The sequence below is a fragment of the Penicillium pulvis genome (assembly GCF_028828015.1).
Source record: "Penicillium pulvis strain IBT 33274 chromosome Unknown contig_3_segment0_segment0, whole genome shotgun sequence".
Taxonomy (NCBI): domain Eukaryota; kingdom Fungi; phylum Ascomycota; class Eurotiomycetes; order Eurotiales; family Aspergillaceae; genus Penicillium; species Penicillium pulvis.
The window spans coordinates 1,115,619-1,134,549 of NW_026643077.1; the positions used below are offsets into that span (position 1 = coordinate 1,115,619).

The window sequence follows — 18,931 nt, forward strand, 5'->3', positions numbered from 1 at the left end:
TGGACGGGCGCGTGGGCTATGCCCATGGACATTATATAAGCGGGCAATGCCCATAGCGGGCCTGCCCATAGACGGGCCTAGGGGGTAGGGCCTAACGCCCAACGCCCACTACGCCCGTCCATGGGCCTTTCTTGGCAGCGAAAATTAGTCACCCCGTGACTTGCATTATTTATGTAGTATTCTTCTGTATTTTTGAGTATTAGGATTACATAGTTTATCATGGAAATGGTTATTTTGAATTCTTGATAAATTGGTGAAAACAATTTATCTTTTACTCTAATGGTACGTCCATTAATCATCATCTGGTTTAGTTCGCTTCCGTGTACCCCGTAGCCCAGCGCGCCTCTGAGTGCCACTATCATCCTCATAACAAGGAAGCTGAGGACTTGTCTCATCATCAGAATCAACCGAGACACTACGCTGTCGTCTTTTGCCCATTGAAACTGACATAATAGGAACTACTACAGTAGGTAAAGAAGGAAGAGGGGCAACCCGCTGGCTTTCCATCATATACTCATCCTCAATGACCGTGACAGGATCATTTAAATCCTCGTCATCAGAAGAGTCCTCACCCTCACTGATAGGTTCAGGATCTTCGCCAGTAAGCTCGGCCTCCTTTTTTTCATCTCCCTCTTGTACTGTGATAAGTGGAGTATCTTCTTCATACTCCTCAGTCTCAAAGTCAAACCTCGATTTACACCGAAACATCATGATGTCCTGAATTGTTGCGGGATTGAGCTGTCCACGCCGATAGTGGCAGACGTCGCGTGCGGAGTTAAAAAGACGCTCAACCCCTGCACCAGTCGCAGGAATCGAGAGAATATCCCGAGCAACACTTGCAAGGATAGGTAATTCCTGTTCATACTCTTTCCAAAAAAGTAAAGGGTTGACTTGCTTCCTTGCTAAATAGGTTATGAGTTCTTGGGTGGTATATCAGTGATATAGAATAATTAAACTCACGGGTGTCAAGATACTGGCCAAGCTCACGGTCTAAGCTTGTTATTTCAGATGGGTGTTGACATCCATACCCTAATAAATCTTCAAGAGCACTCAAGTTAGGACATCGCCCTTGTAGCTGATCAGCTTGCTGTGGCTGGACTTGAGAGATTTGCTGGGCATAGGGCTTCATAAACTCATGAAGTTCATTCCTGTAGTATGTGCTCCAGTCCGTGTCATCTTCGGATCTACCCCATGTCTTGCTTGAGAAGAAGCCGAGCTTCTGCTGTGGCGCTAGAATTGTGCCAATAGCGTAAAGACTTCCATGGATCTCTTTGGTTTTTGTGTAGTATACTGAAAGCTTCTTCATACCCGCATGAAGAGCATTTAGCATAGCCACTTTCCAAGGGATACTCTTTGGTGTAAGCCGTTCAATTGACTTCTCAAAGTGATCAAAAAGTGCGTTATATACCCGAAAAACGTTATGCACAGTCACATCCTTTGTTTTGGAAAGGACTGTGGTAAATCGATAGAAAGGCTCGGTGATAAAAAGAAGATAATCGATTTGCCGCCATTCTGCCTTATTGAGTTTTAATTCATGTCGCTCAATATGCTCACAGTATAGATTGAAGTATTTTTATATACGTTTCGCACGACGAAGCATCAAAAAGGTAGAATTCCAGCGAGTTCGGACATCTTGTATTGGAATAAGCCTTGGCTCTTGAGGTTGGAGGCTTAAAAATGTTTCACGACGTTGAGGGCTGTGGTTGATATACACAGCAAGACCCCGGATCTCATAGACATTTAGTATGATATAATAAGAAGTAGAGTAGGTAGCGTACCTTTACAAGAGTTGAAACAATCGCTTTCTGGCTTTGGGTTGCGCGAAGGGCGCGGGCTTGCGCTTGTACATCAGAGATAGTTTTATCTACCTCATCGTTTTGTGGATCGGCTTTGACAGACCCAAGTAGCTCACGAAGGCTAAGCTGGATCACATGGGCGAGACAAGGGATGCGAACAATAACTGGGTTACCTGGTAATTGAAGAGAATCGATTGACTCCTGGACCGCCTTTACTAGAGTGGTATTATTTGAAGCATTGTCAGATGTGACTGCGAGAACCCGGGCAGTAATATCATGCTTCTTGAATAGCTCGATAAGGACATTACTTAGATTAAGCCCTGAATGTGGTCCATCAAGTGGCTCAAATCCAAGTAGGATTTCGCGGTAGTTCCAGTTTCGATCAATAAAATAGCCAGTGATTGCCATAAAAGCGTGTTTCGAGGGTGATGTCCAGCAGTCAAGTGCGATAGAGAGCTTTGCGTTAAGTGGGAGGGTAGAGAGAATTGAATGAAGCTCTTCCTGGACTAGTTTCTGTAGCCGGCGCTGGGCAGTCCGTGGATGAAGTAAAGGAGGTTCAGATGGCGCCATTTGGGCCATCTTAATAAGGGATACGAGTTGCCTTCGCGCAAGGCTTCGGAAGGGAAGATTAAAAGCAGTAATAAATTCGATCTGCTCTCGTTCCCACTTATCGGTAGAAAATGGAGTTTGGGGCGATGAGTTGATAGTCTAGTCAGTATGCTTTTTAGTAGAAGTAATTAGAGCTTATCAAAGGTGACCTTACTGCTGCATGTTTCATTGTCGCTTGTATGGTCTGTTGAGTTGCTGGGCTCTTAGCTCCCTTCCGGCATTTTTCTGAAGAAGCGTGGCGCTTCATTGTATTTGTACCGCTCTTCTTATGGTGTGGATGGGGGAGTATCGTCCCGCATAACCGGCACATTACCATCGGTTCGCCAGTAATATGATGCGCAACTTGGTCGAAGTTCTTCTAGGCATCTGAAATATGCTTGGCTTCCCATCGGATATTATGTTGTGTGTCTGGCTCGCTACCGTGCATTGTTGTCTGCCACCATTTGATGAATTCTTGTTTTGTATGGTTATTCATTGTGTTGAATAGAATGAATAGCTTCCTCCGATCGGGGCCAACACGCTGGAGAGAGAATGGCGCTAATACTGGTAATGGGAAATCAGAATCAGGTATTGAGGTAGCGGTCTGTTGGCTGCTTTGGAAAGCTGTCAAAAGATTTTCATCAAAGCTCGAGGACGCGTTCGGTAGGTAAAGAAGGTCTGGATCTTCGTCTGCGGTTATTGATAACGGGCCAGCGTTGTGACTATCAAGAAGTGACATAATTTAGATGAAAACTGGCCAAAATGTAAGGGATAAAGAAATGAGGGTAAATGGAGACTTAGAGATGAGAAATTCCTAAAGTGCGTACCTTAGAATAATTGAATAGTTTGACGTAAGGTAGTCAACAGGGATATGTCAGTGTTAGAGGGGGAAATTCGAAGTTAAGGTGATCTATCATAAGATAAGATATAGACCCACTACAATAGTATATGCTTATTGGTTACAAAAGTAAATGCCCATGGGCACGCCCATGGGCGTTGCCCAAAGGCCCATTTTTCTTCAAAATTTACCTGACCTGAATGCCCCGCAGAGTGTAGAAAAAATATTTTCTCATGAACTATTTAGAAATCACGATTAACACAACTTCTAACATGTATTCTAGTAGAATTATTTCAGAAAACTATCAAATCAATTTAGATAAATCATTTGCATTTCATAATATCTAAAATGAGTAGCTGGTTAGAATTTCTGAAAATAATAAAATAATTTTGATCATTTTGTAGGATAATCTCACTTTCTACAAATATATATTTCTAACTGTTATAGACAACTTTAACCTCAGTTTAACGAAACCACTCACCCATGAAGGCTAATAGCTTATTCAGATAATAATTTGATATAAGAGTACTAGTAGAAAGTTAATACAGGATCATTTCAAGAAATTTCAACAAGCTTTTTCGGATTATACTAAGATCAAACAATGTTATCGTCTAAACATAGGTAAAAAACAGTAATCTATCCTGATAACTCAGCAAATTATGCGTCCATTCTGGGCGATTTAATGTAAAATTAAGCGAGTGGGCATTGCCCAGCCCATCGTGGGTAATGCCCATGGACAAAAATGGGCGGGCGTACCCAAACCCAAAACGCCCATGGCCCACTGTGGACGGGCGTTGGGCCTTACCTTAAGGCCCATGGACGGGCGATGTCGCAGTCTAGTTCGGTTAACCTTATTATCGACCGTAGCGAGTAGATCAACGTAGGTAATTCGAGGGTTTGTATCGATAGCATCAAGAAGCTTTGTTTTATCGTCTGCATCTAGCTTCCGCGGGCGCCCAGATCGAGGCGATGTCTCGTTCTTAACCCTCTTATTTGCGCGATAGACAGTAGTCTTGATTGTGCCAATTGGGATAGACGGATACTCTTTGTGTATCTGTTCATACGTCCAACCAGCGACAGTCTTCAATTCAACAAGCTTCGTACGCATATATGCGTCTAGCTGGCATCTCGGGCGGCGTGGAGGTGCCACTGGGGCCCTTGCTGAACGAATAGGCGGCATAATAGCAAAAAAAAAAGGCGTAGGAGCAGCAGATAAACTGCAGTTTTACAGGACGCGTAGAAACACGGTGGGTAGGCGAGGTAGGCGGTGAGGGCGGTGAAAATTAGGCGGTAAAATCATGGTTTCAAACTTATGAAACCCCACTGTACATGGTGTGCCAAGAGGCAGATTTCTTCTGCCACCGCCCGGCGGATTGTGAGCGATATTGGCCATTGGGTTCAGCGGCACGATGACTGTGGAGATGAATAGTAGTATTGTTTGCCATAGATTCAATGGAACAGAGCCGAACCCTTACCGGCATTGTCAGGATGTATGAACCAAATGGCATTGTCAATGACGCAAACAATCTGCGACAGTGTCTGTCCCTCGGGCTCAATCAATATCAGAACCGAAAGTAGAGCGAGTTGCCAGGTAAGTGCACAATATCTCTACGACGAATGGGTCTTCGTATTACCTTCATTATCTATATAGCTGTCAACTGACCCATTCCAAATTTCGGTCTCTTCATCGAAACGTCTTCATCCTATAGGATGTCAGGAAAAGTTGGGGAGATATCGAAATGCCTTTTAAGTCATCAAAAGTAATCGGCTACGCCGTGTATTTAATTTGATCGCGGTGGACTTTTAAAGCTCTTAAATTCACGGAAATAGAATGCGATATAGAGACATTTTTGTGATTATGGTTTCTCAACAGAGAAGAAAGAAAAGGGGAACCTCGACAATTGCTGTTGATGTCCCATTGCCCTGAAATTAAAGCTTTTTATTTCTCCCTTTCTTTGCCCCACCAGCTATCTGCTAGTGGGTGAACGTCATGAGGTTGGATGTCATTTCTGTGTTTGGCCTTTGTTTGATGATCAACACCAAATCGATCATTTCGTTCTGCAAGCACCGAGTCCAAGTCGATTTGTGTCGAATCCGTGAGGGAACCCATGAGAATTGGATACCCTAGGGGAAGTGAATCCCCCCGGTCCACTTGCCAAAAGTGCCACGTCTTGCCATAAAGTCCCACTATCTCTTTCATGGCCTCCTTCTCCGCTTTCTCCCACTCATCCGGATCCGCATTTTCGGGCTTCGGCAATATCAACATGCCTGACTTAACCTCGAAGTCGTGTGAGTGCCAGAGTTTCTTCTCCTCGTCTGGAAGGGTCAGAAAAAGATGCTTCGGAATCATATACTCCACGCCTATAAGGCGAGCTTCTTTGTCAGGTGAATCGTAGATTAAACACTGTCTCAGATCCTTTTGAACATGAGAGCAATAATGCGTTGCCTCGATGTAACGTGTCACATTCTCCCTGGCGGAATCCGTATAGATGTGTAACGCATTGAGAAATTCGCAAATTTTGTGCAGCGGCTTGTATTCTGGGTTTGGTCTAGACATGATGAGAAGATACCTCGGAGATTTTGATACTGGAACCGATCAGAGCCCGAAAATGAATTAAAGAGTAGATTTCCAAGTGCGACCGATCAATTTATACCTTGGCACTCACTATTAATCAAACTAGTTTGGTTGAAAACTGAAGTCATAATACCGTCATCAGATTTTGAGTAAACTGTTTCTATGCGTTTACTGGATGACGACAGTCACGCATCGGTGTTTCAGGGTTTTTGTCGGGGATCGGGAAGCTCATCTCATACGAAAAGCCTATTTATTGATAGCACTGTAGCTCGCACGAGAGTTAATATTTTGAGCTGGGGTGCCGGAAATTTTCTTTCCCTAGATGGAAATGTATACATAAACTAGAACAAATTAATAAAAAAGCGAACCAATGAAACTGATTAAATCCAATATTTCTATCCATTTTTTCTGTGGCGGCCTCTTCGTCGAGGTACCTGATAAACCGTGGGTCGGGCTTCGCCCCCGGACCAAAACCCACTAGGAAAAATAAATGATAGGTTCTATTCGGGACTGTTGTGAGAACCCCTTGCATCGGGTCCACGATATTCCGTGCGGGACATCGCACACAAATATCACTTGGATATCCCCTCCCTCGAAAGGGACATCGCCGTTTCGAGTGAGAGCCGGGCTCTCGCCGCAACGGTTTCTTTTCACAAGAGTTCCTCTTGCAATGGTGCGACGTAGTCCCGAGGCCCCCAGTCCTACTCCTGGGGGACAGACCGCCCCGGGCTCCTCGATCTACCCACCGGAGTATATATGGAATTCCCTCTCTGATACCCAACGGGACTCATTTATGTCTACTGTGTCCGCTTCCCTTGTTGCGGCCGACGGACAGCGCAAGCGCCCACGTACAGATCTCACTACGGAGGAGGATGCCAACGACGGTAGGGTCCCGTCTCTTGTGTTGCCAGTCCTTCCCCGCTTCCCCGGTCTAGACCGTGCTGCCATTATAGCCGTTTTTGAGCACACCTTTCGCCCGAAGAAGGACCTCATAAAACTTCGTAGCCCTGAGTTCAAAGCCTCAGCTCTGGATGGCGAGTCTTTTGACTTAAAATCCACATCATCTGGTCTGCAATTCCGCAAAGTGGTTTCAATCAAGGACTGGGGATATGACGCATCCCTCTGGGCGCATTGCTTCAGCAATTATGTCGCTATCTGGTGTGAATTTTTCGCTGCCAAGCACCCTTTATGCATCAGTGGAATGGTCCTTTTTTACCGCCGCGTTTGTGACCTTGCTAGGGCATATAAATGGCAGGATTGTATCTTGCAAATGGCCCTGGACCACCACCAGATGGTCATCGATAAAGGCGACCTCACCGTTTCACTTAGTGACTGGGAAATTGGCAAAGCCCTCGAAAGCTCTTACCTACGCCCTGACAACGTGCTTCCAGCGAAGACGGCGCCGACTACCTCAACCACCCGGTCAACGCGCTCTTCCGCTGCCCCAAATAACGATACCGTCGTCTGTGAAAAGTTTAACTCTTCCGCCGGCTGCCACTGGCGAACGTGTCACCGCAGACACGTCTGCTCCAAGTGCGGTAACGACCATTCCGTGATAAGCTGCAAATTGAAAGCATCGAGTTAGGAGCTCGCCGGGGCCGGCCCCGATATAGGTCACTCGCTGTCGCCGCCAACTAGCTGGCCAGCCCGGCGTCCCAATACATGTGTTCAGTTTGAGGTCTTCGACCCCTCCCTCCCGCCCATGGGTGATTCCGCTTCTCCCTTCATTGCCTCGGCATGGAAAACCCTCCTTGAACACTATCCTGGCAATCTAGGAACGATTTGCAGCGGCATCCTTACGTTTGGCTGCCGCCTCGGTTGTACGACCCCGCCGAGATACCGTCGAACCCCTAATCACCGCATTGAGGAACCCTCCTTTATCACCCAGAAGCTCTCGGATGACCTATTATGCCGCCGGGTGCAACTATGCACTGGCCCCGTCGTTGTTTCCCCATTAGGGCTTGTGCCTAAACACGACGGGGGCTGGCGCCGGATACACGATCTTTCCTACCCGCCGGGTCGCAGTGTCAACGAGTCCATCCCCGACTCTGCTTCCGCTATACAATATATCTCCATGGATAATATCCTTGATCTCATACTCACTTCTGGACGAGGATGCTACATCATCAAGCGCGACATCAAGGATGCCTTCCGCAATATCCCCGTCGCCCCAGGTGACCGGCCCCTCTTAGCCTTCTCGTGGGATAGCAAGACTTACATGGAGTGTTGCCTCCCATTCGGCCTTACAACTGCACCCTTCATCTTCAATCTTTTTGCCGAGGCCCTTAATTGGCTCCTAACTGCCTACTTGCCCTTGGCATTTATCGTTCATTACCTTGACGATTTCATCTCAATTTTTCCTTCCTCCGTTGGAGATGTCTCTCAAGCCCTCACCGCTTTCAATGCCGTTTATATCCCTCTCACGGATGCGTTAGGCATCCCGCGGAATGACTTGAAAGATGCCGCGGGCACTGTGGTCAGTGTCCTTGGGGTCGAAATCGACACAACACTCCTGCAGGCCCGCATGCCTCGCGATAAGTTAACACGCGCATCTTCCGAGGCCGCGTCACTACTACAGCTGGATCGTGTCTCGCATAAAGCTTTTCAACGTGTAGTCGGTTTCCTCCAACACTGCTCAACGGTGATCCGTCTTGGTAGAGCCCGCCTCCAGTCGCTCTATAGCGACCTCGCGTCCTTCCCACCTCACCAGCGCTCTGTCCGTCGCCTATCCCATGATAGCCGCGAGGATCTCGCGTGGTGGAGGGACACTCTCCCGTTATTCAACGGTATTCATTTCTTCGAGAAGAGCCGCCCCCTAGTTGCCCTCTACACAGACGCGTGCGACTCAGGTCTGGGCCTCTTTTTCTTCAAACCGCCCTCACGGGACTCCGCCAGGGACTGGATGTCTGCAGCGCCGTACCTGCCTTCCACCCACGCGGCTATTGTGGACGCCTCTTCCGCCTGCGGCGACGTGGCCCACATTAACATCAAGGAGGTCTCCGCGATCCTGCAGGCCTTCCTCCTATACAGCCCCCATTGGGCTCATCATCGTGTCCTCGCTTTCACGGACAGCGCTGTCGCATTTCATGGCCTGTCTAAGCAGGCACTTCGTGGGCCGGCTCATCGCCATCTGCTCATGCTTTTCAGCATAGCAGCCGCCCTTGACATCGAAGTCCAGCCACACTGGCTACCTTCATCGGAGAACCTGCTAGCTGATGCACTATCCCGTTCCGATTATAAAATCATCGCTAACATTTGCCCACAGTGGACGAGCTCCTTTCCCTTGCTCCGCCAGCCTGGTTCTCCGGCCAGCGTATTTTCGTGAATGCTGGCCATGCAAAGCTGGTCTGGAATGGTCTCGCCGAGGGAACTAGGAGAGGATATCGTTCCGCGCAGCACTCATACGCCCGTACATGTGCTCTTCTTGGAGTGCAGCCGTGGCCAGCAACAGCCCCGGCGATCTGCACTTGGCTAACGGAACGTCTGCTTGGCGCGGGTAGTTCCCCACCGGTAAAGCCCGATTCAGCTATGTCCGAGCTCTCGGCTCTCCGCGCGTATCACATCGACAATGGTCTACCTGACACCATTTTTGACCTCCACGCAAAGCATTTCCGTCGCATGGTCGATGGCGCTCGCCGACTGCAACCTCCCCGTCCAAAGCGGATTCGCAATCCAATCTCTCGTGCCTCAGTCATAACCCTTTCAGGGAATATCTCACATCTCCCTGCCCAACCGCTAAAGCTCTCGGAAGCCCAGAAAAATGATCTCAATCTTGCCGTGGCTGCCCGCGTCGCCTTCGCCGGATTTCTTCGGGTCGGAGAGTTCACATACTCAGCGGCTGACCGTAGAAATACCCAGGTCTTCGCCGGTACCAAATTAACCCGGGGGGATATCAGGTTCTCCCCCACCATGGACCACGTCCTCCTTACCTTGAAGAGAAGCAAGACCGACAGAAACCACGAAGGTGTCAATATTGTCCTAGCAGCGACAAACGATGCAGCCTGCCCCGTCGAAGGCCTTTCTAAGCTATTCCTCCATGACTCCCAACCCATGATTGCCCCCTTATTTACGCTCTCTACCGGGCCTTTTTCTTCATCCGCCTTCCAACGTGCGGTTATCTCTAAGCTCCAACGTGCCGGGGAAGATACCACGGGACTTAAGGGTCACAGTTTCAGGAAAGGGGCAGCACAACACGCCTTCGATGCAGGCTTAAGAAATGATCACATCCAAGCCCTTGGGCGATGGTCTTCGGAAGCTTTCCGTCTTTACTTTACGACGCCTACGACAACACTGTACGCCTGGAACCGTCAATTCCAGACTGGTCATCCAACTCCAGTCTCATCTTCCGTACCACCGGCCCCTCCACCATCCTCTTTTGGCCCACCGGGTCACATGGGCCCGCCTGCAGCCCTCACGGCGCTGTAGCCCTCCGTCAACGAGGCCTACATCGTCAGTGTTCAGACTGCAGGTGCCCCGTGTGGGCCAAAAGAATTCCATTCGTCTCCACTTGTATCAGCGTAGCAATGGTTGGAATAGATGATAGGTTCTATTCGGGACTGTTGTGAGAACCCCTTGCATCGGGTCCACGATATTCCGTGCGGGACATCGCACACAAATATCACTTGGATATCCCCTCCCTCGAAAGGGACATCGCCGTTTCGAGTGAGAGCCGGGCTCTCGCCGCAACGGTTTCTTCCCGCCCACCGCGGAACCCTCTTGTATGTACCACGTATCCTCCTGTATAAGCTATGTTTTCTCCTAGAATACACGGAGTGCCACGGGCCCGCCTGCAGCCCTCACGGCGCTGTAGCCCTCCGTCAACGAGGCCTACATCGTCAGTGTTCAGACTGCAGGTGCCCCGTGTGGGCCAAAAGAATTCCATTCGTCTCCACTTGTATCAGCGTAGCAATGGTTGGAATAGATGACAATAATATATACAATATTACGCCAGAGCCCGTAGATAATTCAAGGCATTACATCTGTATTTCTGAAATATATGTTCTCGTCTATTAGTACCCAAAAAAAGCAATATGGCGAGGTCTACTAGTAATAACGATGAAAGTCATGGGATCATGCTGTTTGGGGTGGCGGTAGTCTTATGTTAGTTCCCATACCTCATGCGTATGTGAGTTCCTCGCTGTGGCGACTAGGAGAGTGCTCTATGCCAAATCAAGAACTATAGCTATGATGTACGCTTTCAGAATAACATCAATGGCACGATGTAAATCACATTACCCAAGGCTCATTAGGCATCTCTCAAAACCCGAGAATGCATCCCAAAACGTTCAGCTTCCAACCTCTCCCATTCTTTGAGACATGGTGCAACAAATATCTTCCTTCGCCAGGTTTGAATAAGCGTGCCGATGCTAACAACAATCCAAAGTAGGACGACTACCACAGAAAATATCTATTTGTGTCAGAAACCGTTATACACTCCAAATCTGATACGAAAACTCACTGTGCCTAAGACCTTGAAAAATAACGAAGGAAGCTCTTTTGCAATTGTGGTTGTTGCAACCGTGAATACCCCAAGCGGGAAAGTAAATCCCCACCAACCCATGTTAAACGGGAATTTCGACCGAGTAATAGAGGCCAGCGCAAAGAAAAGCCACACAAGCCCGAATCCCCACATTATAAGTCCGACCACAAAGCCAAAAATATAAAGTATAGGACCAGCTGAAATTTGCGCAGGCAAACTGTTTGTGTCAGGGAAGACCCTCATTGCTTCTTTTCCAAGTTGCATGATACCAAAGGAACCTTGACCTAATGGTCCCAATGGAAGAAAAACAGACACGATAACTTCTCTGGGCGGTATCTTATGTATCGTAAGGCGATGAAAGTACATGACGAGCACCATCATTGCCAGAGGAACTCCAGTTCCCCAAAGTATATAACTGATAATGATAGTCCAGAGAGCGTGTTGTTCGTTTTCTAATATCGAAGCCACAATCCCACCGGAGGCGGCAGCGACAATGGTAGAAACAATAGGCAGCAACCAGGCCGCAGTCATTCCGGAAAGTTGATTGGAATGCCGAGACATTCTGCAATTCGGTGTTAGTAAATTCTTAAAGGGGGGGGGGGGTACTGATGTTTCATACATAGCAAAAGGAAGATACATGTTATTTGCGATTGAGATAACGGCATCAATCCACCAAAGTGTCCATGCCAAAGTGGCAGCCCATTGTCCCCACGCGGGAACACACACGAAGCAGATCATGTTAATGATTGTTGCAAGGCCCATAGGAAATGTGCCTATTGATCTTTTGTCAGCAATGTTATGAAATTTGTCCGTAGAGAAAATAGGGATACAGACCGAGAAACAACGACTGCGTAGGATGGTTCAACATTGCTGTCCAGATACCTCGAAAGAGAGTATATCGAGCCAGAGAAATAAGGCTGAACAGGGAGAACAGGAACACATTAAAAGCGAAAACAACCACTGAGATCCAATATACCCAAGTGCCATTATAAGGAAGGTTGTGAAGAAGAATCGAAACAATACCTGTTCCCATGGTAGCACTGAACTAGAAAAAGGTGAGAAAATGAGGTTGAGATAACGACACAGCTGATTCTTACCCAACTGTTCAAGCGGAATCAGTAATTGCCCGAACAGAAGGAGTATTGAACGTACGATGGAGTGAAGTTGACTATGACCCGTCTCAGACCTTTCTGGTTTTTTGCGTGGATCATAACTTCAAGATCATGGTTGGTCTCTTCTCTGCCACCATGATCAGAGCAAAGATGACCTGCGGCCTGGCAATTCGCACAGTTAGCAGAGGGATCCATTATCAAGGAACTGAATGTTACACTTATACTGTAGAGTATTTAGGGGCGGCTTCAGCCTTTTAAATCTTGTTTGTCAGACGCGGAAACATCGGGATTTGGTGGGCCAAGCCACGGGTTCCAGTCGCCGAATCGAAAACAAGACCTAAGGGTAGGATAATTTGTCAGACGTGGAAACATCGGGATTTGGTGGGCCAAGCCACGGGTTCCAGTCGCCGAATCGAAAACAAGACCTAAGGGTAGGATAATAAAGAAGACGTGATAAATGGGAATATTTCAAGTAGCTAGTTATCCCCATCAAGCTCCCTACGTATATTGTCGACAATCGGCCGTTTTCATCAAATTTCACTAATTATTACGACAATGCACAGTGATTTTGCGAAGAAAAATAATTCCTGGTCGGCGACTCTGCTCGGGGATCAAAAAGAGTTAGTTTGGCCCTAGCGGAGGCTTATCTGGAATGTGGGAACTTTGGGAGGGATGACGTTAAGTGTTCTTGTTTGCACGCGCAATGATTACATCACTGTTAAGACTCAAACTAGAAAAATGAGTTAAAAACCCCCCACAAGAATGTGTCTTATCTGGTTATTTTAGCGATCAGACCGTGGTGTAAAGGATAAAACCTGTGGGTGCCTAAGGATCCCACAAAGGATTACCCCGCATGGAGAGGAGAGGAATCCGGTTTTCCATACTGGATCGGCCCTTTGAGGTATTGAAATACCGTCCTGATTCTTGGACTACGGAAGTTTCCCCAAGAATCAGTACTGTATCTATATCTACGAAGACAATTCAATCTCCTTGTGCCTCTCCAAGTCATTGTATCCTTACCTGGTTTAGAGGCTCTATCCCGACAAACTAGTCTTTCTCTTACACGTGGGCAGCCACCCGAAAATAAAGGATCGAAGCGTGTAAAGGGTACATCCGAAATGACGACGCGAAATCGATCTTAACAATGTACGCTGTAATGAGGGTTATGAAGAGGGATTTACGTCATTCTCGGACGGATGAAGCTCAAGGAGAACAAGTGAAGGAGGAGTACAGATAGCACGTGTATAGGAGCTTCATGTACAGTAAAATGCATCATCTGAAGGAATTTCCTAAAATTTGAGGCGCTGGAAATACTGTAATTTACTAAGACCCATCAAAGGTAGGTACATTGGCGAAAGCGATGTGGGCGGAAACCTAGCCTAATTTGGAATAGTGTGCTTCGGGTGGGACCCTGGGAAACATTGAGAGAGAGTGTTGCATGAGTATTTGACCTTGGGTACATTAGGCCCCACTTTAAGGTCTGATCGCTGTGATAGACCGTCTACTATATTAGTATATGCATCTCAACACGCTATTATATGTAACGGGCCCAGGCCCGTGGATATATCACGTGATGTCACGAGACCTTTTCCTGCAGGAAACCAATGTCCCGGGCTATCGCGCGTAGCACGTGACCTTTCCCCAGGGTAAACAAGACGAACGACGCACAGATAGCTTCCTCTCCTTAAGATTGTTGTAAACAGCATGCAGGCCTAGCCCCAATTGAACAGTTGTCGCTACAGCCCTTCACATTATATACGCTATATATCAATGCGTTTTCGATCAATTTTCGCGGTTTTCTTAATCAATCATGCCTTCTATACGTGGGAAAAGGGTTCCAAAGCTTGACAGCCTTACCAGAGCTAGAACTTGTGAACTAAATAGTACCAATAGTTACGTTCCGAGGTTTCTGCCAGAGAGTATTAAAAAGTGGGTCCTGGGCCGAAGTACCCAAGGTCAAATACTCATGCAACACCACTGTAAAGCTGATTTTGAATATTACTGTACTATTACGGTACTATAACGGTGACTCAAGTATCATTACCAGGACAGTTCTGCCGAAAATAGGAGGCGGTGATCCAAAACAGATTAGCGCCTTTCGGAATTATTTTCCGGGAATCAAGTCACAAGAGTGTGGAGGTTTAACTGATTTCGAATACTACTGTAACGAAGCCGTAGGAAATGATCTGATCGAGCAGCCCCCCAGGGAGCTTTCGAATAGACGAGACAGTTTTGGTGCTTCTTTTGTCCCTTTTTTGTCCCCTTTCTTTTGGTGGGTTGGTATGAGCGTGAGGATTGAGAGATCTTTTCATTCTAGAACTGCTTTATCCGTTTTTATAAGAAAGATTGCGTCGGTAGAACTGCATAGAATATGATAGATGTTGACTAGAGGTAAATGGGACTATATATATTATAATTCTTGCTTATCACGACGCCCGAACTAGCCAGCCTTTTAAGGGCCATTCCGCTCAACACTAAAACACAGTCAATTCCTAGGAGCAGGGTAGTCAGTTATCCTCAGACTACAGATTGTCCCTTTTTTGAACGGTCTTGTCTTGTGGTACGGAATATCACACGTAGCACGGACCTGTTAGTTACTCACTTCAATTCTGATTCCACACAATATAGATTCTAGAAAATTCCATATGTAGAAGCCAATAGATGTATTTTGAGCAAGCTCGCTTCCATGTCATTTTAAAACGGGGGATCTCTGATTCAGAAAGTATCTCCATACCGATATGATGAAACTAATTCAATACACTGTTATGTGAAATGCCACTTTATCAGCTTCTGACTGGCATAACGTCCATCGAATTTATTATAGAACTCGCGGGAAGGGCGGGAAGAACGGTTATCCGTTGAACCCCCCAATAAAAGGCCTTGGCATCTATATTGAAATGGAATCTAGCCGAGTCTGGCTTAAGTCGCCTTTCAGGAAACTAGAAATGATATATGAAGATAAATTTACCTCGCGGTCAATTCTAATTGATACAACATAGTAGAATCATGGATCTGCGGACGAAGAGGCTACATACGCTGCTTATAGTCCTGAGATTAGAGCGACTCGTTCAAATTCATGCGTTAGCGATTTAACGTCTAGCCCAACAAAATACCGAATATAATCAATGCTGTGCTTGTTCCATCTGGTTCGTAACTCTTGACTGTTTCTTTTCTATATGGCAATGTACCTTCCCAAATTCACACTACTGCTGAAGTGGCGTCGCAGAGGAGCTTTGATCACACTCATTCCGTGCTCCAATGATTTTGCTCTGCCGGAAGCCAGGCTCTTCTATACATGCAGATGATAAAAAAGGCCCAAAAGCGTCCTGTTTCCGAATGTCTCGGGAAATACATTGGTGGACGGTGAAGTTTGTATTTGATACCAAAGATCTACCTATCGGTGGCTGTCACAGTATGTTCGTGGAGGAACGAAATTTTGACCGTAATTCGTGGAAAGAAAGCCGGTATTGGAAGCAGTCCGTTGAAGCAGCCGTCTTCTACACACCGCCCCCCCCCCCCCGCTAAGACAATGACTGAAGCGCTGGTTTTAGCCACGCCGATGACCTCAGGTAGTTTATAATAAATATCATTATCGGTCGTGGATCAATCATTGTCCACTACAAATACTTTTTCCTGCGGGCGGTTTAGATCGATAAACCCATGCGGGTCTCGGTGAGTCACCATTTGGACCCACCAGGCGACGAATTTGACTCTCCACCGCGTTGCTTCAGGGCCGGAAGGGCGATCATTGTCTTATTGAGGGTGCATAGGTCACGGTTCAATCATCTAGACTGAGGTCGCCATCAAGTCACTGACATGAGTACAAAACGAGGAAGAGCACAGAGGGTGGTGAACAGGGTGGTACCCAGACAAAAGGACCATCAACTAGTGCCCGTGAGCGAGGATCCTTTGCAAAATCAAGTTCAAATATATGACCGGCCGGTGGCCTTGGCTATGAAATGGGCATTTCTTTGTGCCAGAAAAGTCCCACCGATATTTCCGGTGACCAAATCAGACTTTGAAGGGTAGAGAAGCCACCCTACATACATGGCCTAAATATTAATGCTACATGGACAGCAAGCGGACCGTGGCTGCCGCAGACTGCCGGCCCCAGTCCGACCTAGCAGAACGCGGCGCACAGTTCCCCGTGGTAAGTCTGTCCCGTGACCGCGGAATCCTCCGCTGACTCACCATCGCCCTCTTTCCTTCTCCAATAGGCTGCTCTGGGCGACACACGAGCCCCTGCCACGGATCATTTCGAACCAGCTCACACTGACCGAAGAGTCGAGAGACATGCGGGCTACCGATAGATGCTTGATTCAAGAGATGGGCTCCATATCGCAAAAGAATAAGCTACGTAACAGACCTCGTTCAACGTTGTTTATGAAGTGAGATCGATTATCCTCAGATTACTTAGGCGCTAATCCGCTGCTAAAATGAGGGGCTAGGAGCGGGGTACTGTACTTAGCCAGGAGAACGAATGTGTTCCTATACTTCTTGATCCAATTAGTGACGGTCCGTGGATGCTTGGGTCTTATCAGTACACCGTCTCCCCGAAAAAGCACAGCTTTTCCTCAGCGACCAAATACCAAAGCTACTACATATGAGAGGCCCTAGGATGAGATTCTTTGATAAACACGAGGCACGAACAAGGGGACAAGAATGAATATAGGCCATTCCAGATTGTATAAATCTAGTTAGACATGTGCTGTATGGCGCATTTCTTGTCGTTTGGAGGGACTAGAGCTACTATTAGTGCCTATTATGTATCCCAAGACGCTGTTCCATCACCGCGGACCTGGTCAATATGGAGCATAGGGCAATTTTTATGCTTCTTACTTTGCCCTTAATAAAGCGCAACTCGAAATTTTCGCACAAGATTCATCATGCTCATTGAGCCAACCGAGGAAATATCGGGATGCTCCTAATATATCAAACAAGGAGCAACGTGAATCCTATGAGAATCATTATAACTGAAGCTGTTACACTCCAAAATGGCCAAGAACTTCTGGAAAAAATGGTTGCCATATTCCTGGTCATAGGTACTTCAGCACATGCAGTCATCTTCGGAATCGTTGCAGGGCGTTTGAAGGTCTCCATATCGGGGGAGGATGTTGGAGATTCGTTACCAAAGATTGAGTTCGGTTCTGCAGAGACTACCGGGATATCCATCCAGTTGAGGTCCTTCGGTGCTAAGATGCCATGAACGAACATTGTCTGCTGAGCTTGACAGGATGCATATGTTGTTCCGCTAACGTCGCAGGATATCGAAGCGATACTAAGATAGTGCTGTTAGTTCGCATAATTGGGGAATCTGCACTTTCGACAAACCTGTTCCTTTTGTTGGCATGTCTCAATTCTGCAAAGTCTCGCGCGACAATGGCTGTCATGCCTTCTTGAGAAATGCCGCAGGCGGAAGCCGCCACAGACTGGGGACAGGTCACCACCAAAGTTGTCACATTTTCATTCTGGAACCCGATCAGTCTTTTGCCACGTCTTTACGTGATGTATCTATTCCCCCAAATACCTGTGTTAAAATCCTTGCTTCAAGTTGACGACCTTGAAATCCAGGAAGAAGGAGAGTGGCCGCTTGTGCTGACGTGATAGCGGCTGCCACAATCATGCCAATCCGGTTTTTGAATAGCATGGTCAGGAATGCTTATACTTGAATGAGAGCCTCGAGAGATGCCGTGGAACCTCAAGAAGAGAGTACTATGGACTAGAAGACTGATTGGAATATCCGCATTCATATATTGATGGTCGGCTGGAGCCCTTCTCATTAGTTTTTAGCAATGTAACCCTACTCCCTCCATTCCGACGCGCGAAAGCCTTGCAGTTGGAAAAGTGTCTCGGTGAAAAACCAACGACTCTTCTCTTAGCATGTACTGAGATTGTAAGCACCATGCGTTCTTGAAATGATACCAGGAGCGTTTGCATCCTAGGTTTGTAGATAAACGAAAGCTAAACCGTCGTCTTCACCGCTTGGAACCCAACATACATCCAGTTTAATGGCTGCATACACAAAATTTATCTGTGTCAAGATGTCAAAGCAAGTACAGTAGAATTCGAAAACAGTTTACCCCCCAGACACACAGGCTTTCTTTCCCAGCGCCCCACTCAGACTGCGCTAAACTGCATTAGGTCAAGAAACGTCCCCACCTTATTAATCTGATGTATTTCAGGTAGATCACAAAAGTTACCGTAATTACGGTTTCCGGCATGGGGCAACCCATACTTACCGAAGTGGCCTCCGGCCAAAACTAAATTCGAAAACAGTTTACCCCCCTGGGACAAACACGCTTTGTTTCTCGGCCCGTACCTATAACGACGCTAGGCTATATAAGGTTACTATGAAAACAACGCCTGCCAAGGAGGATTGTGGTATAGAACGTATTAGACTGTAATGGCCATGGGTCATTGTAAATTACCGTATTCTCCCATGGAAAGTTCTAGGAAGGGATCTAGAAGAGGTGGGGGAGATCTGGCAATCTGGCTTGATCCACGCCCACTCCCTTTCTTCCTTTTCCCCGTAGTCTTCGTCTT

The 18,931-nt window shown here is 47.1% G+C and overlaps 4 protein-coding genes across 4 annotated transcripts; 1 reads left to right on the forward strand and 3 right to left on the reverse strand.

Moving 5' to 3' along the window:
• Positions 1–291: 291 nt before the first annotated feature.
• N7503_006529 (HAT dimerization) lies at positions 292–2,715 on the reverse strand (the record flags this gene model as incomplete). Its single annotated transcript, XM_057066076.1, has 5 exons — positions 292–902; positions 961–1,512; positions 1,582–1,729; positions 1,779–2,504; positions 2,560–2,715. 5 exons carry the CDS (start codon positions 2,713–2,715, stop codon positions 292–294), a joined length of 2,193 nt encoding a protein of 730 aa, XP_056921545.1.
• Positions 2,716–5,161: 2,446 nt separating this feature from the next.
• N7503_006530 (OBAP family protein) lies at positions 5,162–5,779 on the reverse strand (the record flags this gene model as incomplete). Its single annotated transcript, XM_057066077.1, has 1 exon — positions 5,162–5,779. The coding sequence occupies one exon, from the start codon at positions 5,777–5,779 to the stop codon at positions 5,162–5,164; it is 618 nt and encodes a 205-aa protein (XP_056921546.1).
• Positions 5,780–6,467: 688 nt separating this feature from the next.
• Positions 6,468–10,222, forward strand: N7503_006531 (uncharacterized protein; the record flags this gene model as incomplete). The annotated part of the gene is made up of 3 exons (XM_057066078.1): positions 6,468–7,259; positions 7,383–9,024; positions 9,063–10,222. 3 exons carry the CDS (start codon positions 6,468–6,470, stop codon positions 10,220–10,222), a joined length of 3,594 nt encoding a protein of 1,197 aa, XP_056921547.1.
• Positions 10,223–11,042: 820 nt separating this feature from the next.
• N7503_006532 (TDT family transporter) lies at positions 11,043–12,321 on the reverse strand (the record flags this gene model as incomplete). The annotated part of the gene is made up of 3 exons (XM_057066079.1): positions 11,043–11,204; positions 11,256–12,049; positions 12,111–12,321. Coding segments are annotated over 3 exons (1,167 nt in total), but the record flags the coding sequence as incomplete, so codon positions are not given.
• Between the last annotated feature and the right edge of the window lie 6,610 nt (positions 12,322–18,931).